The 25,479-nt window shown below is 38.1% G+C and overlaps 1 protein-coding gene across 1 annotated transcript in view; it reads right to left on the bottom strand.

Moving 5' to 3' along the window:
• Positions 1 to 19,069, bottom strand: part of LOC130087285 (nuclear factor 1 X-type) — a gene marked incomplete at its 3' end in the record, with an annotated part of 48,042 nt that extends 28,973 nt beyond the window's left edge. The window contains exons 1-2 of the mRNA XM_056253538.1: positions 18,096 to 19,069; positions 9,696 to 9,779 (exon numbers count right to left, since the gene is read on the bottom strand). Of these exons, the coding sequence (XP_056109513.1) occupies positions 9,696 to 9,779; positions 18,096 to 18,098 (87 nt within the window). The remainder of the gene's footprint in view (positions 1 to 9,695; positions 9,780 to 18,095) is intronic.
• Between the last annotated feature and the right edge of the window lie 6,410 nt (positions 19,070 to 25,479).

Genomic DNA, 25,479 nt, shown 5'->3' with positions numbered 1-25,479 from the left:
TGGGCTGCGGGGGAGTTTTTTTTTTTAAATGATTCCTGAATTAAGAAACTGAAGATATGAACAATTTTCACTATATTCTGATTGGAACTAGACCTCAACAGAGGCAAAGACCCCGCGGTAACTCTTAATGCTGTTGATGTTCATGCAGATGCTCTTTGTAAGCTCGGCCTCTTGATTTGCTATGGCTTGATCAGTACTGATCATTTATTTGCTTCAGCGTAATCAAAAACACGTTCGGGTGAACATTAGGAAAGCTAGACAGCACCCTTGGGGTGCACAAGTGTTTACAGTCATGCATTTTATTGACATTTTATAGCTATGTACATGTTTTTTCCATATAGAAATGACCTATGATGGAGATCGAATGGTGTTCCCCAGGGCTGCTGCCTCGGTCCCAACCTGTTCTCTCCAGCTTTCTGAAAGTGTTTTCTGCATTTCCCATACACTTTCTCCCAGTTACAGCCTTATTTCATTGATTTCCCTGCCAGGGTGAGCAAGAAAACTGGAGGAAAGAGCAGTTGATGTTCTTGTTTGACGCAATGTGAGGAGAGCCATGTCCCAAAAAGACCCTTACTGAAAGGGGAAAGTCAATAAAGGTAGACAGGGCAAGAAAACAGCATTTGTCATTATCATTAAACTGCCCTATTACGTTCAGAAAATCTGTAATATCTATCAAGGGCCTGGCAAAAGCAGCACTTCAGTCCAGGTGAAACAAACAATCTGACAGCACATGTAAGATTAATTGTCTGTTTGGTTAAAATCACTCAAGCAGTGCGTACCAATCACCCATCTGAACCCAGTAAATAAGAGCAAACGACGGATAAAACAAAGAAAGAAAGATAAATTCGAAATTTAGCTTAGTTAACAGTCAGTAAACAAGTGGAATAGGAAATGACTCAGTTAATGTGAAACAGAAATTGCTCGATTTAACCCAACATTACAGAGATTTGTGTTAGAATGAATCACTGTTAAAATATATTGTGCATGTCGTATTGAGCAAGGACCATTCAAAATGCAAATAATGCTGTCAAACAATATACATATCCACTAGGGCTGGGTGGTATGACGATATATAACGTTACCGCGGTATATAATACCGTTAGAGGTTTTATTATATCGTGTATATCGCGGTATGTAGATATATGGCACTATTGACACTTCAGAGTGATGAAAAGCATGAATGAGAAGATAGAGCAGACGTGCTTGATGTTAAAAAGAGTTATAAGTGCAATCTATCTCGAAAATGAGCTTGTGTTGACTGGCACACGGCCAAAGTTCGCTAATTTGGGACGTGCTCGATGATAAAAAGTGTTATTAAGCACAAAGAATAAGCAGTGAAAAAGAGCTCAATGCGGTGCTCGCGCTGACTGACACACAGAAAGCTGAGTCTCTCAGCATGCGATCGCAAACTCAGTTCTCTTTCACGTCTTATTGCGCTTGAATGGTCAAATACACACGCAATTATGTCAAAATGGCCATCGTGTGAAGTATTCATGTCAACACAGCTGGTTATGTCTCAGGTGAAAGTAAACAGTTGGGTGTAAACCCGATGTGTATCTGTGTAATGGACTGTGTGTTTGGTCTTAAAGTGACAGCAGCCTAATATTCCTGCTACTCTGTGCTCTGTGAATCAAACTAAAGAGAAAATAACTTACTGCTTTTGACTGAATAACTTTTTTAGCTTTAATAAGAATACATTTACATTTAAGTCACACAGCGCAGACTATGCAATATTTTATATTTACATTTGATTATTAAATTTCTGTACTAATTCTCACTACATGTTCAATAAACCTAGTGTCCCTGAAAAACTTAATTTGTTCAATTCATATTTTTATGTATAGGCCTATGTATATTGTATTTGTCCTATTTGTTTGTAATTTGCTTCTTTTTTCTTATTTTTAGTAAAAGGAATTAGATGAAATAACACAAAATAATTATATCATGATATACAGTTACCATGAAATAAAATGTTTCATTTCGTGAAATAAGAATTTGGTCATATTGTCCACCCCATATATCCACAATATAAATAAAATAATATAGATATCCGTCAAAACAAAGCATGGAAGAGAACTGAAGTGGGAAAGACAATGAAGCAATGTGTTTGTGATGCAGTGACACTATACTTGCAGACTGACTGATTTTTTTCTTTTTCTAAATGTATTAAAAAGCATCATGTGACTGACAAGTATTTTAGATTACATAAACACTCATTTTTGCAAATAATGTTTACAAGTTTAAGCCTCATTCTCATCTGCTCTGTGAACAAATGTTTCCATTATACAACAATGCATTTATGCCTAATCCTAGCACTATTATATTGTAAACTGTGATTTACTAAGCTGATAATGTCACAGGATCCACATAAAATATCAATATCTGTCTCTCCTGTTACATATATAAAAATAAACATACATCAATATCAATATTATATATATATATACTTAGCCTATTGAGATGTACTTGCTAAACTTAAAAAAAAATGCTATGATGACTCAGGGCTAAACCCCCAATGTCCTCAAATCCGAGATACTCCCCTGCTGGGACAAATGTAAGAAAATTTAAAATACATTAAAACTTAATGCTAACCACTTGTCCTGAGATATGTGCAAAGCCCCAACTGAGGCCCTTAGACTCCCCAAACGACATTTTGCACATTTGGCAACCCATGCTTAACTTCCATTACGTGGGAAGCTTGAGATTCCCCACCTGTTCCGTCCATTCCAGAAAACCTTTTATCAACGTAAATAATTCAGTAGTTATTGTTCACATTTGTTGACGCGCCGTATGCGTCCTCGTTTGTTTTAATAATTAAGCGTAATTAAATAAGAAAGACGACAAAACAAACGTCCGGATAGAGTGAGTGTGGGATGGGGACCGAGAGCATCCACGCTGATGGGATTACCATGCAGACACATCGCACCCTCCCTCTTTTCTCCATCTTCCATGAAGGCACAGAGACGTCCCAGAAACCACCAAACCTCACCCAAGTTTTGACTCCACGTAAACGTGGCCTGCCGCAAGATTTATCCATCCTACAATCTGAATCGCATCAAAAGCCACAAGAGACAAAAGAGGGATTCCTTTTAACACACGCACTACGTGGCGCGATTGCAGGTTTGAAGAATCTTTTATCGCCGCGATCAAAATCCCAGTCGATAATGCCAAAGATTTTAGACGAGGAAATCATAGTGTGATAAAGCTGTAGCCGTAAGCCGTGGCCTTTATTGCTCACATGCACTGTTTAAAACACATTGTTACACTTAAAAAAATAAAGAAAACACGTAATAATTAGGCTACACATAGGCTAATAACAAATGAATCTATTATTAACTCCTGGGAGAAATTGCGTTCCCAAACGGATTCACTATGGGGGGAAAATACATGAAATATGCAACAACAACAACAAAATCTGAGGCTTAAAGTCAATAAATAAATTATTGTAATTTGGCATATTTTTATTATTTATTATTATTTCCTTAAAAGAAATCAGTACATACAATTTTGCTGACTGACACATATAAGTCAATGCCTTTGTATTTGCCACAAAATGGCAACATGTTTGGCCACAAAAACATAAAACAGAGAGGACATTTTGGAAAAATCACATAATTTGACCTTGAATGGGCAACAGTTCAAGTCAAGCAGAATAAACTTTAAATATTTGCATTTATAAAACATTTTATAGCATATTTGTAGTCTTTATGCTGTATAAAATATTTTACCTTGATGCATTTTTTTAAAATGTTGTAGGCCTACCAACATGAATAAAAAAGTAGGCTACGTTTTAAGAATATGCCACGTGTTTTAAACTAGATTAATAAAAGATTAATCCTTTTTATCTCGGACATTATTTGCCACTGACCCTATTGTTTACTTTTCACTCTAAACTGGATCTCTATCGCCCTTTTCGCCGACTGCATACTGCAAAGCAAATATTGAAATATTCAAACCTATTGGAATGACGGTTACGGAAGTGCTAGCTAAGTACAATAATAATAATAAACGTGTTCTTGACACACCATAAGACTAGGAAAAAAATTAAAATCAGAAGCTTGGATACTAATTAGACTCGAAGGCGCGCGACTGAACGCGTGCGCTGATAGGCCGCGAGATGCAGAAGCACGTGCTTCGTATGGCTTTATATATGGCACAGGACTGCAAACTAATTTCCATTTTATTTAGTATTATTAAATAAAAATTCACACACTTCTTTTGTAGAACACAAATGCTTCTTCAAAAATATCAGACATAGCCTAATTGCAGACACTTTACAAGCGGCATGCCGTTCAGGCCTTCTTTAGGCTACATTGGGGTGGAAAAGGGCAGTCTATAGTTGGACATTTGCTTTAAAAATGTAATAAGCAAGGAGGGGGGGGGGGGGGGGGGGGGGGGGCTGGGGGAGAGAGAAAAGGTCTATTTCCAGCCAAGAAATTGAAGCCAATAGCAAAATCCTCTAAAAATGAAGAAATAGCCTTGAATAAAGAAATTATAAGAACGAGAGAGAACAAGTTTATGTACGCCTATTAGCTATAGGCCTAGATAATTCAATTATTTAGGCCCATGTCTCACCCCAAAGGAAAGTTATTTTAGAGACCTGTCGAATGTCTGCTATACAGGAATATTTAAGAGCCAGAAAGAGTGAGTGCCACAAACCCGGGCCAAACTGCGCGCGCGAGGGAGAAGCACGAGATTCCAGCCGCCGCAGATCGCGTGAAGCACAAGCCCCTGCGCGCATATATGGCACAACAACACTCCAAGTACATTTTCAATTTACTTTTGAATTATTTATTAAAATACACACACCTTTGAAGAACACAAATGCTTCTTGAAAAAATAATAATAACAGGCCTATGCCGATACCTTGAGCAAAAAGGCTTCAAGTGTAGGCCGTCAGGGATTCAAAAACGGACATTTGTATTCAAATACAGGCCTATTTGCATATTAAACACTGCTAAATATTTGTAAGCATTATATATTTTTCTGTGGCCAACAGATAAATATGATACAGCCAGCTTTAGACAAAGAATAAAACAAAGCAAAGTTTTTGTTGACCTATAAGACAGTTTAATGCAATATTTTGTAACTGCAAAAGTTTGACACTTTGCCAATTATTGGGTAATACTATATAGACGGTAGAGAAAGATAATCTTTTTTTCTTTTCTTTTTTTCAAAGATGGTGAATGGTAAATTAAGTCAGCCGTCAGGTTGGCAGGAATTGCTCCGATTGAATCTTAGCCTATAATAGTCTACAGTCATGGAACTTTTTAAAGGGAATAATTTAACTGCATAATCATAAAAGTATACGTTTATCACTATATGTTAATGCTTTGTTGTTGTTTTTTTTACAAACAACAAGATTTTACTGTATAAAAATAGACTAGGCCAGTGTGCATATGCTCGCTTCATAAACTAATCAATCTTTTTTTCATAAATTATTAATCAATATGTTGAACTACAAAACATACTTAAATAGCATTTCATAAGTTATTTTATATAGATGTAGGCTATGCATATAATAGCCTATTGCATAAAGTCAACAAAACATTTTGCATTGGGAAAAGTCAGAAGTAAACGCGTTTTAACACTTTATATTCTCTTCCGTCTAAATAAAAATAGGTAAACAATTACAGGGTAATAAAACGCGACCCTGAAAAGCATAGGCCTATTTTACAGATTTTGGAAGTATTTCTCACTCCGGACAGGTAGATCAATGTCACGTCGTGTCTCTGAACTCGGGCGCGGAGAAGTTCATGCACGGGAGCTGTAGTCCTGAAACTCCAGAAACATCACAGCTTGGGAAAACAGCTTAAAGAAATATTACCATAACGTTTTATAGTTTGGCATCTAAAATTCGAGCTGTTTACAATACCAGTCGCGCTTCCTCTCGGGTCAAACCAATCTCCTTTTATATAAAATAGATTTGGGAGAAGCGCCATTTTCTCTTCGATCCCATGTGCAATGAAACGCACGAGAAGAGTTCCGATTCCGAAACAACACCGCGCGCGAGCTGAGAGCTGGAAATAAACGCGCGCGTGAAAATAATGTTTTAAAAAGCGCAATGCATAACTTGTAATGCATTTATTGAGCAGCGACAGGCAAGACAAGACACGGCAACGGTTCTGCAGTGCAGAATCCGAACACACACACGAGCGATTAATTAAATGAATGCATTTTACCTGTGTCAAGCAGTACGGAGAGTACATAGTTATCTCAGAGGCGGGAAATGAATCTCGTTTTGAAGTTGAGTGGAAGTTCGCCGCGTTGCTGCATTGCAATAGCTCGCCGTCCCCCTTCGCCTACTCCATGCTGCTCGCGCCGCTAACCCCGCCTCGAAGCAGAAAGTGAAAGCTCAAACTTTAGGAAGAAAAAAAAAACTTCTCTCCTTCTTGCTCTCCCCCTTCGCTCTCTGATTCTCTACAACCTTGCAGAAGACAGCCTGCTATTCATTAGCGATTGGAAAGATGAACTAGCCTACACAAGTTTGGTAAATACATACACGAATTGCCATAACAGCAGTTCAACACTATCATTTAGGCAACTATTGGTAGCTATGTTATAATCTATTATAGATCAATGTTTCCAGGTCAGTTTTGAGTGGTAATTTCCACTTATTTCATCTCCGAAATCCCGTCAATGATCAATTGTAAAAAAAGAAGAAGAAAAAAGTTCTTTTTTTTCTTATAGTGAATTTTCAGTAAATATGGTGAGCAATATTGTTTGAGCTTTTGTTGTCAAATAAAAGTGCATTAGGTATATATCGGTCACCCTGCTCTTTAAAATATTGGTCATTGAAAATGTGTCAATGACTCATTAAACATAACATAAACCTTAGGAAATAGGAACCTAAAAAATAATCAAAGCCTTGGCAATTCCAAGTAAATATGCAAACCTTGATCAATGTCAGCAGGACTGACTGGCTGCAATATTTGTGTCAATGGTCTTTTAAACATTTGCAATACGTTTTCCCCCATGCAATACTCCTGCAATCTTTAATCAGGTAATGGAAGGTAAGTAACCCCTCTTTCCCCGCTCTCTTCCTCTATGACTCATCTATAGGCCCCAGTCCTGCATCACAGTATTGCAGGGTGGTCTCCTAAATCCACATCTGTTTTGTGGCAAACCACAGCGCCCAGGCTGCCTAGCAGCACGCTCAACTATGCTTATCTTGCACCTTCTCCAGCCGTGAAACTCTGCTGTCAAACTTTTAAGAGGCAGATTAGCTTGCTCTTTTATTAGGACTGCTTTCTCAGACTGCTTAAGCCAACACCACAAAGGAGTTTTACCAATTACTGCACAATTTAATCCAGGACTACAAGCTTAATCCAGCATAAAGCTTCATCAACATCTGGGGAAACAGACAAAGGTAACCAATGGTTTTAGAAATTACAACTACACGTTCAGAAAACGGATTTGACCAATCTGTTGATTTATTTATTTTTTTGACACAAAGAATAGAAATATTTGTAATTTTTTAATCCCTAATCCATTCAGAATTTTAATAGGGGCCGTTTACACGACACCGTTTTCAAATGAAAAAGGAAAACTTTTCATGTATTTTTGGCGTTTATTTACATGTCAACTGCGTTTTGGGGGCCTGAAAACGCAACATTTGGAAACTGGTTTCAAAGTGCAACTTTTTAAAAACGATACCGTTATAATTTCTGTGTAAACTACAAAAACACGAATATGTGAAAATGGTGAAGTTTTGCGCATGTGTATTAAAGCAGCACTCAGTAAGAATTCCGTTTTTGTCAAACAGCGACCCCTAGAGTCGCTGTGGAGTACTTGTACTGTCGTGAATAGCACTCACGCAGAGATGGCTCGCACTCACGGCCGGATCCCCTCCCCCTGTACACCGGTACCTGTTCAGTAGGATGGACGCTGTAACGAGTGGAAATAAGGTATGGCCCCTTTAAGAGCTGCGCGCGCCTAACACCACATGTATACGGCGCCGGGTTATTTCTGTTTGATGCTCATTTTATCAGAATTTTATCAGATCTGTTTTTTTGCCGTAAAGCAATTCGTTACCTCGCGAGACCTGATATCACACAATACTTCCTAACACTCAGGCCGGCGGTTCGGCGGCCCAAAATTGCAAGGGTGGTTTTGCGGCTCACAGGCACCAGGGGGGTGCGAGACGACCACCATTCAACACGAAATCAGTCATATAAACATTACAATGACTCCAAAGCTGTTCGGTTAAGGTACAAAAAGTTACTTAGTTCACCTTTAAGTGTTCAGTCTATAGACGTGCAGTGTTTCTTTACAAAGTGACATCGCCATCTACTGGCCTGGCATGAATAATACAGCGTTTTTAATCCGTTTTCGCGGATTCGTGTGAATGAGTATTGTTTTCACAAGGTTGTCGTCTGTACACGAAAAATGTTTCCGTTTTTAGTACTTAATTCCGTTTTTAGTGATAATGTCAGACCAGCTTGAGATGCAATGAGCACATAAACAGTTTTGTTTTTATAGATGCTGTTCATTCACCTTGCCCTAATGGCAAAGAACAGCTATAAATAAGGTTAGGTCTAAATACAGTTAGAGGCAACCCATAAACCTATATGATTTTCCAAAATCCTACACAGTATGTTTTTAATAGGATAAAATCCATCTGCAAAACAGCCAATATAACAACAAGAAAAACACTGACATTGAGAGTTAAGAGCGAGGTCAGAGAAAGGGCACATGTTGGCATTACAACATCGAAAGGCACAAATCCAAAACCAGAGTCTTCATGCTTCACACAGATCTTGCAGCCATTACTCTACGAACTAGCATGAAAACAATTCTGCTTTCAGCGCATGCATACTTTCACACACAAGCAAACACATACATGCACACACACGCACACACCCAGTTCTTTGTTAAGCAGATCCACGGTCGGGTTGCGGTTGCAGCAGCTAAAACTTCCATTAAAACTCACATAAGAGAACCATATGCAAGCGATATAGTCGGTGTGTGTGGTTTTAGCCCAACACAAACACACACACTTTGCTTTTTACCCTTCCCTCATGGCTGGCAATTAAATAATCCTGATGGTATTTTATGTAGATAATTCCTGCAGCTGCTTCTCCACATAAACTCGGCATTCCTCTCAACGCCAACCACCATCTTACCATATAAACGCAGCACACGAGATCATAAACGGCCGATGAGATTTATGATGCATACGTACACACTGTTCTCTTGAAAGATGGTTCACGGGCTATGAAACTATGAAATCTAATGCATTACACTCTTAAAAATAAAAGTTCCAAAAGGAAACAGAGGATAGATCAAATGGAAGAACCATGGTTCCCAAAGAACCTACATAGTGCTTAAAAGAAGAAGTGTGAAAAACATATTGAAAATATTCCAAATAACACTTTTTCCACTATTAAGAACTTTTTGTGGAATGGAAAGATTCCATGGATGTCGAAGGTTCTTAATGGAACCATCGATGCCAAGAACCTTTATTTTCAAGAGCGTATCGATAATATCTCTGCTCTATCAAAGTTTGCTTTACTGATTCCAACTCATCTTATCACAATCTGAAGTCCAACTCAGTCTGGCCTGAAAGCAGATTAATTACATCAGCCATGAGAAAGAAATCAAAGTTCAATTCATCCGGTTACAGTCGTTTTATAGAAATAAGAAAAGGAAATGAACAACAATAACAAGGACAGAAAGAGGAAAATTGCTTGTACCCTGTAGGATTCAGGCACTAGGAAACACTCTGAGATGCCCGGGGCTCGATGGGGACCTTCATGCACCAGATACGATTCTGTGGCCTGTAATACAACACAAAACATATAGAGCAAATTTAGTCTTCTTACAGATAAATCTGACAAAGAGCAGCATCGCAAAGCCTGAAACATGAAACTTTACTGGAATATACCTCGATCAATCACATGGTCTATAACTCTTATTGCTTCTCCATGTTCCATTTGTGTTCAACTCTTGAATAAACCAGTTTCTCATGTTTGTACGTCAAACAGACAGCAGCACAATTAACATATAGGTGGAGCTTAGCCTTCCTGATCAGAGGAATGATGTGCATATTTTCGGAATATAGATATCAATAGGGAACTCCGATTGATCCATCTGACTCTATCAGCAGCTAGGCAACTTCATCCTTTACTACGGAGCCCCTAAACGGACATGGTAGTGGAAAAAAAATATGAAGTCAATGCTTTTGTGTTCTGTCGCAAAATGTTTGTGTTCCCCAGAGAAACTTTGCGTTCCCTCGCAAATAACTCAAAAGTTGTGAGAGCGAACGCAAAATTTTGAGAGGGAAAACGCAAAAGCATTTTTTTTCCCAATATCACCATGTCCCTTTAGGGGCTCCGTACTTTTCTGTATGTACACTGAAAAACAATGGTGTAAGATTTACTCGCACGGAAATGGATGATAAAATTCGTAACACAATGAACTAAAACTGAAAGACAGTATTTTATTGTAAAACGTTCTCTATAATGATCTTTGTTTTATTTGCGACTGAAAAAATCATTTTCACAGTGATATGGGTTGAGAAAACATCATCTGAAATCTCTAAACATTATAAATAAGAGCATAAACATTTAGTAATAAATGGTAGCATTGTAGCACAAACATTTTAAAATACAGTAATATCCATATTAATATGCAAACCTCAAAACTAGCCTGCACTGATTTGATTTCTGAAGGCACTCGCTATCCTAATGGATTTCGGCCCAACTTCCAAAAGCTTGTCAAGTTGGTGCTGACATTGTTGATGGTGACTGCATATGATTATTATTATGCATTTCATACAATGCAATGTATTTTGATGCATTAAGACAGTGGTTATTATTTCAATATTTAAAAAAATTAATACATATGTGCTTGCTCTTTAGTCACTTATATAATTATCAATAGGAGCATATGTTCATCTGTGTAAATGATGGCAAATGGAGCATTTTGTGAATGAACTTTTGAATTGAAAACATGGATATATATGGACGGAAATAAAAAAATATATATATTAAAAAAAAATATTTTAGTGGTGCAGTGGTGCAGACCTCACCTCCATGAAAAAGAAAGGGAAAAGTACCATTTGAAAGACTAAAACTTAAAATTTCACAAACCACAGCAGGTTTCCAGTGAGCCAACCAGGACCTCATTCAACAACTATCCACACTAATAATGTTCAAATATGAACAATAAACTTTAACCACAAATGCACGTTTGTGTGCATAAATACATATCAACATCTATTCCAGCACATACGCACACACAGTTCGCTCATAATAAGTCCCAGGCATTGGCACTAGACTCGGGCAGTGGTGAATAACAAAGCCTATTCATATCCACCCAATGAAACGTTAGCTTTCCCAAATTTCCCTCACTTTTATAGGGTCTTAGCTACAGCGCGCTAAAATCTCATTCAAGCAGGGAACAATTCCTGATTGGCTTTATTAGAACATAAACATGCATTTTCATAATTAAAAAGAACGATTAAAAAGGGCACGTTACTCAGAGGCAAGTTCACGGCTCTCGCTGCTCTGAGAAATGTGTTGAAAACAGAAGAGGCGAAGAGTGAAAGTTGTGGGAAGAAGCATTTTATGGGGTAGTGAATGGCAGGTGAGTTTTTCCACTGATGTTTTGTTCTCCAGCTCTTCTTAAAAAACCTGACTGTCGCTCAAAGAACATTAACCAAAGGCCCAAAGGTTTAAAAACACTTCCACAAATGTCAAAATGGCTGATATAAACTCTGAATGATGGTTGGATTTCTTTATGCGGATTTTAGGTATTGATTGACTTCAGTGTTTACTTTTGTTTAGTTTCAGGGTATTGATTACTCTCATGTTCCAGGAAATCATCTAACCAGATTTCACCATATGCTCTTTCCAAAGGCTCCCCTCGCTCTGAACTGAAGCAGAAAATGGAAAACGTTCCACTTACTCATTCAATTTCTCTTCATTTAATTGACTCGATCTTCATCTCTTTAAGATAAACCAGCAAATCAAAGCCGTCGGTGAGGCCAGGCCGCACAAACCAGCTGAACAAACTCAACCCGGCCGTATTTCGCGGTGCTGAGCTCATCCGTTCATTTGTCTTGTCCACAGATGGAGAACAGAAGTCTATGTTGGCACCTGGAGGAACTCTCTGAATTTCACTATTATACTCGTTTTGAGAGAAGGAACCTTCAGACTCGTCTTCGCCTCCAAAAGCTCCCATTTTTCTGTAGCGATCTATTAATTATATATGGGCTGTATGCATATGGAGCATATGCAGGGTCCATATGGCCAGCCCTCAGCCAGAATCTCAAGCCTCTTCTTAATTAACATTTTAGAGGCGAAGCGCACAGAGAAAAGAGGGACATTTCAAAGCGGCTCTGGGAGCCTCTGACCTAATTGGAGTCAATGGAGATGTATGTAAATGTGTTAATTACGACAAGTTTCCTCGCTCTCACCGATAAATAGAGCTCTTTGTTTAAAATGTTTAATTGGTGGGAATAACGGAATCAAATGAGGGGGTTTCCTCCATATATGGGGGAGAGAGAGAGAAAGAGAGAGAGAGAGAGAGAGAGAGAGAGAGAGAGAGAGAGGTGTATATGGGTTGGAGGCATATGGCAATACGTTTGTGGTTTAGTGGAATGCTTAAGTGGTTAAATTCCAGAAATCTGAAGTTTCTCTCTCTCTCTCACACACACACTTTTGTGGTCTGGAGTTTTAGAACTAAGTGCATAATTTCAGCGCCAAATTGAAGAGCAAAATAAATGTCTGTTTCAAACTACTTTCAAACCCTTTGTCGGCTATTGTTCGAACAAACTGGTAGTCCCGCCCCCAAACTCATGTCATTGGTTAAGCCAATGTTGTTTGAAAAACAGATTAAAAAAATTACACACTTTACCTTTAAACTAGACTTTCACGTTTTTCAGAGGAAATTTGAGTGGTGATTGCCCATGCTAAATTGGTTAATGCGCTGCTATGCAGTTTCTATAGGTTGGTCTGGTGGTTGCTTAAAGGGATAGCTCACACAAATATTAAAATTTGGACATCATTTAATCAATCTCATGTTGTAAACCTATATCAGGCGTAGTGATATGACGCAGCGCCTGAAAATAGTTCCGTTGTGTTGACGGAAGGTAGCCTATTTTCAGGCGCTGCATCATATCATTACGCCTGCTGCACTCATGGTACGGCAGTGAAGTTTCTTGATTATTACGCAGGAATGAGAGTATAGTTCCTAGCCATATCAGCCTAGAAAATCGCAACTTTACATTTTCCGTCGGTCTTAGTGCACGATGTAACTACAGAAGAGTCAAGTTTTAAATAGGAAAAATATCGAAACTCTTTGGTCATTTCTTTTTTTAGAAATGCTAATGGTCTTGTCCACTTCAATAAAGTATGCTAAGCTATGCTAAAAGTGGTACCGCCAGAACCGGAGATCGGCTGAATGGATTCAAAAACGGTAAAACTCAACAGTTTAACTCTGGGGGAGTTGTAAAATGAGCCTATTTCCAATAAAAGTGGAGTATCCCTTTAAGGCTTCCTGGATCCTTATAAAAAGTAATAGCACATCTTTCCTAAAGTAGCTAAAGTTACTTGAAAATCCCCAAAATACGAGCAAAAGTAATAGCCCCTCGAGCTCAAAAAAATGATCTCTTTCTAGGGGTGGGTGATATGATAAAATTCTTATATCACGATATAGTTATTTTAACTTATTTTATCTCATTTCTGTGTTTAAAAATAAGCAAATGACAAACAATAGGACAAATACAATATAACAAAAATATAGGTTAAATTAAACAAATCAAGTTTTTCAGGTAGCTTTACTTAACATATAGTTAGAATTAGTACAGAAATGTAGCTAATAATCAAATGTAAGAAAATAAAATATTGCATAGTCTGCACTGTATGAATTAAATATAAATGTATTCTTATTAAAGCTAAAAACGTTCAGTGTTGGGCAAGTTACTTTTAAAAAGTAATTAGTTACAGTTACTAGTTACTACTTCCAAAAAGTAACTAAATTAGTTACTCAGTTACAAATTTTAAAAGTAACTAGTTACTTTAGAAAGTAACTATTGCGTTACTTTCAAGTAAAATTAAATTTTAAATGCTCAAATGTGACCCCACCTCTACCCCTCTTTAACGGAACTTACAATACATGTGCATGTTCAATTATTTATGATAAATCTGAATATTATAATGAAATGGACACTTAATACAATACATTATTAACAGAAACATGAAACATTGTACACACATCTAAAAAAAAAAAATGTTGCTGTGGGACTAGCCTCCAATCAAATGCCATGTAGATATTATGTTTATATAGTGGATCAATGCAAATAACACAATAGATGTTTTGGAACTTTTGATATTTATTGCCCCTCAACAGGCCACAACTGGGCAAAATTAAATTAAGCTTGTTAAGCTCGTCGCCATACCTGTCTCTCGTTGACTGACTGGCTTGCTTGTGTTGTTCATTGTGTGTCCTGTCCTGTCCGACTATGCGTTATGATGGGTCGTTCGCAATTCATGAGCGTTAGCCGTTAGTGATGATGGATCGACTCGTTCGCGAATGAGCTTTTGATGGGTCGTTCGCGATTCGCGAATGAGGCGACTCTAAGAGCCGGCTCTTTTAGGTGAACGTCGGGAGCTGGCTCGCATATCTGAAGAGCCGACTCTATTTTTATAAATTTAGCCTATAGAAATTAAATAATTATGTAATAAAAATTTAAATATTATAGTCAAAGTCATTTAAAGAGCCGTTTGTGAGCCAAAAGAGCCGGCTCTTTTCAGTGAGCTAAGTCAAAAGTGCCGAATGCCTACTACTATGCGTGCTTTCGAACACCCGCCCAACTCTACCTCTGATTGGCTTACAATGACATTTTACTCTACCTCAGTCGTCAGCATTTCTGCGCTTGTCTCGTGCTCTACCCACTAACCAAGGAAGAACAGTAAAAAAAGTATTTGCCTCTCGCTCAGAGATCTAGTTGGTCTGATGAAAAAAAAAAACCCAGCTTTATCAGTTATAGGCGCCGCATTTTTTGGCAGTAACGGGAACGGCGTTATTAAGATGAGAAGAGTAATCAATTAGATTACTCGTCACTGGAAAAAGTAATGCCGTTAGTAACGGCGTTATTTATAAGGACAGGTTTATATTTATATTTATTTATAACGCCGTTATTCCCATCACTGAAAACGTTATTCAGTCAAAAGCAGGAAGTTATTTTCTCTTTAGTTTGATTCACAGAGCACAGAGTAGCAGGAATATTAGGCCGCTGTCACTTTAAGACCAAACGCACAGGTCCATTACACAGATACACATCCGGTTTATACCCAACTGTTTACCTTCACCTGAGACATAACCAGCTGTGTTGACATGAATACTTCACAAGATGGGCATTTTGACACAATTGCATGTGTATTTGACCATTCAAGCGCAATAAGAAGTGAAAGAGAACTGAATTCATGATCGCATGCTGAGACGTGACCACATCGCATTGAGCTCTTTTTCACTGCTTATTCTTTGTGCTTAACACTTTTTAACATTGAGCACGTACCAAATTCGCAAACGCCTTCTGAAAGAGGCAGCTTTCTGTGCGCACACTTATATATATCGGTATATATAAGCTCTCGGCTCACTGATCGCTTTAACATCGTACCGCCCAGCCCTAGCGCTTGCAGTAATGCAGTTATTCATTCATATATCTGAAAACTTCACGCAGAATATTCCCACTCACACACACACACACACACCTGGCTGTCCTCCACACATTCAAAAACCAGCTGGCCCGAGAACAATCAACACAGGTCCCACTGATTTTTCCTTTTTTCACCTCTTTTTCTTTGTCTTTTGTTTGTCTCCAAACGACACAGCAATTACTATTAGCACCATTGTTTTTTATCATTATAATTTACAAGCTGGCAGGACCGAGCCAAATCAGACCGCATATAAACCTGTCCTCTATGGCAACTGCATCAAAGAGAGATGGAGAGAGAGGGGAAAAAAAAAGAGTAGAAAGAAGGAGGAACGAGAGAACGAGTGCTATATAAAAGGATGAAGCGTCCTTTCTCTGTGTGTCTGCCAGTAGCACCTCGGGGAGAACTGTTGGAAAAATGTGATTTTTCACACCAGCATCTCAGAGGCAATAGCAGAAGGAGAAAGAGATGGAGAGAATCTGGAATGAACGAGAGGCTGCTAATTATTAAAGCTCTGTTTGGGGTTTTGACATGAGTTTTCTGGCTCACGCCAAACCCCGTTTGCACCCGGCACCTCTGATCTCCACTTTCACGGCTTGCCTTCTCCGTAACGCTCTGGTCCAGGTGCATCTATACATGCACGCATTCACTAGGAGTTACATTTGTGTGTGTGCAGGTGTGCAGTGGTGTTTCAGTGCTTTTCGCACATGTTCATCACGGGCTGAATAAAAGTGTGTGTAGGTGGCTTTCCATTATGGCATCTTATGTGCCAACACAGATGCCACAAACACAAAAAACGTCCTCCCATGAGAAGTTTACACCCAGAAACAAGTTCATGCAGCAGTCCACCAATCACTGCAGGCCATCGCATCCATGGCAACCCTGGCATCCAGTCAATCTAGAAAAGACGGTTCTGGAATTCATAGCCTGAGCCGAGTCTCCATAACCAAGTTCGGCAAACGCAGGTTTGCGAGATGCATTTAAATGGCCGATTTGAGTGTGTGCGCCATCCAGACGCTTTAATCTGACTTGAGTGCTTGACCTCGTTCACGAATTCACAGCTTTGCATTTATTTTATTGCGTAGATTTCACAGGTGTGCTTGGCTGAAGAGGATGTTCATCGCTTTGAAAAGGTTTGTCATGAAGAAAAAATGCTCGCTGCAGGCAAATGTGGTGTTTCGTATTCAGATCCAGCCCCTTCAGCCTGCAAAGGCCTGTCAATCTCACATTTAAGGACTGACTTAAAGCACAGAATTCACTATCTAAACACAGCCTAATGTGCTTGCTGTGCAAATATTTATTCAGACACAATTACTAGAGCGTATGAATCCTAAACTAACAAATAACTGGAAATGAACTTGCTCGTCTGAACACATTGGAGTTTCTATCTCACACCTGTGAAAGTCTCTGCGAACACTGTCGATATGAAGGGAAACGATCACAAGTTTTCTCTTGCATATGGTTTCATTATATACATCATGTAACTGAGCCAGTATATCTTTTAATGTGAATAATGCTGCTATTTTTTTGTGGTGCAAAAAAGCTGTGACTGAAAATCTCTCAAGACAAACTGCCCTGCCTCAAAAAATATCATTTTTCATCACATTACAGTGATATAGTACATCTCAGCAGTTTTCTTCTGGCTGATGATATGTCTTGTATTTTTATTTTATTTTTAAAAGATGACAGTTTAAACTAGAAGGTTATCTTGAGCATCACATCACCGGTCCACATAAACCTCTAATATAAAATAAATACTCTAATAAGAGAATCTCGAACAAGCTCTCCTGCAAGACGGTCTTGCAAACTTTTATTAATTAATAAAAAATAATATTTGCTAGTTGGTCAATGTCTCCATTAAATAAAATCCTCTATAAAAGCAGATTTTAATTAAGCCAGATAGTTTTTCCATATTGAGCATGTGGATTTAGACGTTGTCTGCTTTCAGTTTAGATGTTGCTTTTGAAGAGATTATGCCTTTTTGAATAAAAATTAACATTCAAGTACACCCTAAAATGAACCTAAAGTTAAAAAACCTCATGACAATACAAGAAATTAAATGACCTGTTACACTGATTCAGATTAAACATTTTTTAATAGACTAGTGACCTTATATGTTTTTATATCTGCAGGAATAGTAATAATTATTATTATTTAACTGCTGACATGAAGAAGAAAAAACTCAAATATAGCCTAAACAAAGTGTTTTTGGTATTTTACAGCACTTTCCAAAAAGCTACATAATATTACTATAATTGCTATTTATTAACAGGCATGTAGGCCTATAAAAGAGAGAAGTATATTTATCTTTGAGCGACAAGTTGTTAAATTGTGCTCTTTTTTTACATTTCTAAACAGCTCTTTGACATTTGAAATCTGTTGGCTAAGATTTCTGAAAACAGTGGGAAAGATATTGATTCTCATAGCACGTACCATTGTAGTTCAGGGGAAATTGCCAGCTCTCCTCAAAAGCCCATTTTTCTTTAAAACCTTCAGCGTCCAAAAAAAAGAGGAGAGGGAGCGGGTGCACCCGTCGGTTTCTTCGGTGATACCGGAAGCGAAAAAACAACTCAACAAGTCGGGCTGTTTCCCAGAGTTTGTTCCGTCTGTAAAAGTAAAAGCTTTCTCTGGCACTTTTGCGGAATTATCGACGTCCTCGGCCACTGCTCGTTCTCGGTTCCGTGTTTAATATGTTTCTCCAGCTGTCATCGGCCGAGCGACGGAGCCTCCCTGTCAGCACCGACCGGAGGATTCACGGGCTCGGTCGAAATGCTCCGCGAGCGCCGGTGAACGCAGAACAGCTCGCGTGAGGGACGTACGTTCTGCGTGAATGTGAGTGATTTTTCGTCGGCTTTATGTCCTGAAGTCAGTTCCTGTTTGTCTTGACTGCATCTCCCCCTTTCGAGCCTCCGACTGTCCGCACCATAACGGGACCCCCGCTGTTCCCGGACAGATGAAAGCGCGAGGCGTCGCAGTCAGTCACCAACACGAGTCGTGCACATTGCGACAGTCTAATCCGTAGACGCACCGAAGGGATCTCGCCTGTTGGCTAAAGCTTACCGCTGCTTTTAAACGCACGGGAGAGTAAACGTCCCCTCCGCGTGAGTAAATGTCAGTTGTCGCCTCAGTCGACCCGAAGCTGCACCGGGGTAGCGGGTTTGGGGAGGCGTCGAGCTGGTGAATTATTGATCAATGTAGCAACTGGCAGCGTGTGGCGCTCCGCGGCCGGCCGGTGTGGCAGCTGCAGCTTTGGGGCATTAGCAGGGCTGTGGGAAAATCATGGACTGCGCGGATTACTGAACACCAAGCCAGACGGTACACACAGGGATAGACGGGTAAAAAAAAGAGAACTCAAATAGAACACGAGAAAAAGTGCAAGAAGTATAGAAATTCCATGAGTTCTATCTTGCTTGTGGGAGCACTGATGATTATTCAGAGGGGGGGTCGACATTTTATCAACACTTTCTGTCTGTAATTTTCTGGGCGCAATCGGCTGAGGTTCGGCTTGCGCAACCCAAATTGTCTTTTGGCGCCCCTAGCGCAGTTGTCTAACTGTCAGGATATTTTAGATGTTTTAACCAAAACACCTCTGTTTATTTATGGTGTGTAATTCTACAATAACTTGGTAAATATGACAGTAGTCTATAGGTTGCGTTGAACATAGCAGCCTATAGGCTACCGTCCGTTATCGATCAGCTTTTGCTATTGTTAAAGGTTCTTAATTTGAATCAATGGCTCCATGAAGAACCTTTAACATCCATGGAATCTATCTATTTACAAAAGGTTCTTTATAGTGGAAAAGGTTCTTAACACACTCCTAAAACTAAATGTTCCAAAAGCGGGTTTTCGCAGTGATGTCATAGGAGGACCATTTTGGGTTCCTCAAAGAACCGTTCAGTGAGCAGTTCTTAAAAGAGTAATTTGTTTTTCTTAGTGTGAAGAATGTTTTAATAGTAAAGAACATTTTGTGGGATTGAAATGTTCCATGGATGTTAAATGTTCTTCGTGGATCCATCAATGCCAATAAAAACCTATACCTTTAAGAGTATAAGGGGAATTTTTTTTATTTTAGGCACGGATTACTGAAAGGTTCTGTGGGGAACCAGAAATGGTTCTTCTATTGCATCTCTGTAAAAACACACTTTTGGAACCTTCATTTTTAATAATGCATAATGACTCAATTCTAAGGACTTTTTGGTTATTGGAAGTTTGGAACGTTATTTCAAACGTTGTTGAAACGTACATTTTTATTTGGGCGGAAAAGCATCGCCTATATACTTTATGACCTTCCAACTCATTTTTGCGGGGTAGCCTATGGTCAAGTCACTAAATGTAAAGGCAGTCGAATCAGAAAAGCTCTTAGTCCTTACAAGTGTATAGGCGGTGCCACGAGGAGTGATGATGATGATGATCCCGTTCAGCCGGTGTCTCGTGCCATCCTTCAGATTCTGTCACTTCTGAAACGCCACAAACAAGACCCAACGGCCCATCAATAATACGAGAAAATGCATCATCACAACCTTCCAATACAAAACCGCCCAAAAGGTGTAGCATCAGATTACATATTTATTTTAAATAAGATACGACTGCATGCATGCATTCAGAAAGGGTTTCAAAGTTTATCCCCGATAGTCTATGATTAGCCTATATTTCTTTCGACTTGGAGAGAGATATAGCCTCTATACACAGAGCCATATAAGATTGTGATTAAAATACATAAACAATAAACATTGATAGAAATTGAGAACATCTTGAACAGTTGAGCAGCATTTTTACAAACCGCAGTTTCCAGCGTACGAATAAATCTCTATAAGGAAAACACATAAATCAGTTTACAAAATAATAATAAATATTACTGTGGATTTCTAAATAATTTCCCAGAAATACTAATGATCTGATACAGAGAAAATAGGTCTGACTCTGACAAATCTTCACTTAAAATTAAAATAAATCCAGCAGGTTTTGTTTTTGTTTACATTATTGTATAGGCTATTGTTAATATAATGATTATTTTAATTAACCTTTTGATCAAATTAAATAAAGATAATTTAATGACCGACACACGGATAATAGTGCTTCATTTTCTGGGGCAGTCAAGCATTGCGTCTTGTATTTATTTATTTATCTATACTTTTTTATTTGTGTATAATAAGATATGGGGAAATTAAATGAAAAAAAAAACTATATGTTGATGAATAATAGTGACAAATAAATAAGACGTTGAAGAATTTTGTTCCTGTTGTTTGGCCAAATATCTTGCTTAACAGATACTCATGATGACATCCTAAATAATAATAATAATAATAATACGTAAACAATATTTAAATAAGCGTCCCCCATACTTTATGGATATTTCTTAACTCTTTTTACCCACTTACCAGATATTCTTTAAAATAAATTAAACTGTTAATTGATCAAAATAAAAACGATTTAGCATTTCATTATATTTTATTCAACTTACAACTGCTCTGATTGTGCGGATCATCAAACAAAAGCTTTGCTTTGTGAAAGAGTAAAATATTTTGCATTAATTTAGCACTATGCATGCATTTCCGAATAAATTTATTCATTTATTAATGTTTTCTCCTTCGTTATTGATCAACATTGATTTCGTTAGTTTATTAAATATAGCCTATAATTAGCCTACTATTTTAAAACATTTCTGAACACTGTAACAAATAAGCTTAACAAATGGCCTGAGACTTAGGCTACCATTGAATTAGTTATTTGAATTAAACACAAACTAAAAATAACAATTCGTATTGCAAAATAGATATGCTATGATTTTTATAATCATAATTATGAACAGAATTTTAAATCCATTAACGTCTCACTTTAATTGTGTAATATACCCTACACATATATATATATAGGCTAAATATATATATATATTGATCATACAAAATAATGCTATAGCAATAACATAATGTTGCGCATTTATTGATAACTATTCTTGAAGTAGGCTACAATTTAATCAGCTGAATAAACCCAATAGCCTACATTTATGTATTTTATGTATCAATGTATTTTACCAAAATGTTTATAAGAACAATGACTTAAAATAATTTGCCATGAAAATTATTTAATACAGTGAAATTTGAACTTCAAGGGAAAATTTGTGAATTAACGTGACCATATCCAAAAAAAACAAACAAAAAAAATCCTTTTCAACAAACAGCCTATTAAATAAAACTGTATCTTGCTATAAAAAACACATAAGGCTATGGGCTAGATTATATTTGGTATTTCATATCACAATTATCTGCATTTATTACAACATAAAATGACTCGCATACAAACGGTTCGAATCTCTTCGAAAATATGATCGTTTACACCCCAATATAATTGTGTCCTTTTTAACTGTTCTGTGGTTTTAAATGTCGAATAAGCCTAATTAATAACTTTCAGCCATAATTATGATGAAGACGTGTACAATGAACATATAGGCCTGCGCTTTCAACCACCGAGAATAACTCAGCCTCTGTTTTGATCATCAAAAGGTGCATTTATCAGCTTGTAATCGAATTCTGTGAAACTATTAAATCCCCGATGTGAGTTTATTGCTGCGAGTGGACGAGGAACGACTGGCGGAACTGAAAGCAGAACTTCTCACTGTGAGAAATCTTCCCCAGTGGCTCTTTTTCACACGGAACAATTAGAAGCAACAGTAAACTTCGTCTTTAACGATCGAATAATACGTTCCAGGTCGAGTTAGGAGCGAATCGGACTCGCCGTTAATTGCGCTCGCACAGCGCGGGAAAGAGTGAGACCGGCGCGGGTTCAGCATCACTGAAATCCCGGTTAAAGTTAACGAGAGTCTAGCGCTGCCCTGCTCGCCACAGGACCTCTTAATGTGACCGCAATGCAGCGTAGGCGGTACCACGCTGTTTTAATACCTGGCAGAAGACAAGACAGCAGCTGTAATAAACTACAGTTAAAAAGGCTCTCAGTGCAGCACAGAAGCGCTGCAGAAACCTGTGTGTGCATCTGCAGTGGACATGAACAGTAGTTATTTGTATTAGGGGTCACTGCACATTTGGTGTGCTCAGGTATGAACTATTTTAATTAGAACAACTGTGTCATTAAATTATAAAATAATGTACAGGCTACTTGATCCATTCAATTCTTTTTGTTACAGTGACCATGAATCACTGTAAAAAAAAAAGAAAGAAAAAAGTTGCTGCCTTAAATTTAAGTACAATCAACTTGGATGTTTTAACTAAACTAAGTAATTTCAACTTAAATTACATGAAACGGGTTTAAAAAATGAGTTGAATCTTGTACTTAAAAGTTGAAACTTGTTTTGATGAGTTAAAAACATGTTGTCATAACTTATGGATCATTTCATTTTTTTACACCCTGATGTTGTCATCAATAATACAAAAGTTGTGCCACCTAAACAAAGACTCAAATACATGCAACACAAACCGTCCAATGTACACAACTACAACAAAAATAATGTGATGTTTCATGCAGAGATTTTTATGAATGCCCTTTTCCTCAAGCTAGAAGACCATCACTTTTTTATTTATTAAATTGGTGCAAGACTCTGTCTATAGGCCTATGAGTTGTAATTATAATTCAGAGAACAGATCATCATAAGCATTAAAATAACTTAATTACAACTGTGTGCCAGTTTTCTTAAACTGAGGAAATTGTTTTTACATTTATTAAAAAATGACTACTCTTAATAATACACTAGATTTAGAATGATTTAAAAACATTACTTGTTGCAATATAAACAAATAAACCTCTTAAACAAGACAGGACAAGTAATGGCTGTAAAATTACTACATGACTTCAGCTGCCGGCTCCTGATGTGTAACCATTTATTTATTTATTTTTGTGAGAGATAGATGAAAACTGCCTTATGAGCCTCCTCTCTTGTTTTAATCTGGCTCTCTAAGTGCCGTTTTGAATTACAAAACATTCTCTCTCTCTTTTTTTTCCCCCGCCGCTTCTTTTCTTGGTATTCTGTAACGGTCTTCTGCTGTTCATTTTAAGGAGAAATGGAAGCCGGAGAGAGAGAGAAAAAACCAACAAGAAAAACACAGTTACTCCCAAGCAACAAAGTGGTAAGAATGCGAGTCTTGGCTTCGACTGCTGCTCTTAACATTTTCTCATCTAAAAGAGGACGTTTTCAGAAAGTGCAAATGGATTTAAGACAGATCTGACACAAATTGGATGTGAATAAAGGACATGTGGTCATATCCTGTAATAGGAGGTATTACGGGAAATGGAATCGACATCATTTTAAATCATGAACTAAATATAGTTCGATTCTGAGAACGAAAGGACTCAGAAATGGATTCAGCCACAGCACAACAAACCTTTAGAAAAGAATTGCACCTTAACTTTCGACACAGCTCAGGTGACCGGCAGCAGTGTGTGTGGTGTTTTAGTGAGGGGTGTGTCGAGCGGTTCATTTATCTCCAGTTCACCACCACAGGCCTCGTGGTCTGATAGCTGTAGACTTGCCTGGCAGCCCACAGACCACAGCGAGGGCGCTTCGGTGCGGATAACCATATCTTTATGCAGAATTCTGGCCTACAACAATCTGAAAGAGAGTTGTTTTGGCGTACGTGACCCGAGTCTCAACATGCGCGCATGACAAGGCCAATGTTGTTTCGTAAAACGTCAGCGTAGACCACAAAAAAAGGAAGTTTCTTCCAGTGTTATATGTCAAAGAAGGATTATGATAACGAATAAAATGTTCACTGCTGTGACTTAAACCTAACTGGCTTAATTTCATCCTCTAAACTAGTATGTATGAAGAATCCCAAAATATATTAATGCTCTTGTTGGTCCAATGACCGAAATTTGTATCCAAATCTTTTCCTATTTCTTTCTTAGCAAAGCCACAAAAACATTTAACTTTTTTTTCCACTCACTCACTCACTCACTCACTCACACACACACAAACATCCCTTCATTTAATAATCTCCCTTTGCTTTAACACGTCTGTTTCCCACACAGCCTGCATTAACCACAAGGCAAATTTTCCGAGGGGAAAACCGCCTCTACAAGGGCCTCAGAAGAACCCTCCGAAATTAATGTTTCAATTTGTGTCATTTTGAAATTTCAGGTCATACTTTCCATTGCAGTGTTCATGTTCCAGTGCAATTACGTAAGCAAATAGTGTAATAATCCTCCCACGAACAAGGAGGACATTGTTATTGTTGCATAGTTTTCACTACTAAATGTTCAAATGTATAACATGGTCACTGTAGGCACTCAGTTTTTGCATTCATTTAACTTTTAACTGAGTATCTGGTGTCAAAAAGTTGCCATGTAATGCCAGAGTCCTGCAGAGGTGACTCGGGTTGCATCCTACTATATAATAGGCGAAAAACAGTATGTGACAAAAGTAGTTTGTCAGAATTCACAGTACTCATAAAAAGAGTAGGCTAACATTACCTGGATGACCGACTTCTTCCGGTGATATTCTGATGAGCGTACAACAGACACTTAACTGTCCCATGAGGCCACAGGAGAGGATTTGTGAAAGGCAGTGAAGCGACGCAACTGACGCTGGTAGGTCACATGATAATGACAACATGACGAATGTCATTCATACTACACACATACATACTTTTTTAGCGGTCGTGAAGTAATTACTTAAGTACCAACTCAAGAGAGTATGTGATTTCGGACGCAGATTTTTGTAGCATTTTAGCACTTCTGGTTCCAACATCCTGAAGTCAATGGGTTTTTGGTTAAATGCCTGAAATAAGGTCTGTGGTGAAAAACAAGCTCAAGAATTTTTCATGTTTTGTTCTACGGCTTAACATACTTCAATAATACTCCCTTGTGGTAT

This window comes from Rhinichthys klamathensis, unplaced genomic scaffold (genome assembly GCF_029890125.1).
Source record: "Rhinichthys klamathensis goyatoka isolate OS25496 unplaced genomic scaffold, OSU_Roscu_1.1 h1tg000107l_1, whole genome shotgun sequence".
In the NCBI taxonomy this organism is placed as follows: domain Eukaryota; kingdom Metazoa; phylum Chordata; class Actinopteri; order Cypriniformes; family Leuciscidae; genus Rhinichthys; species Rhinichthys klamathensis.
Note: the sequence above shows the minus strand (reverse complement) of the source record. Positions and strands in the feature narration are given on the sequence as shown.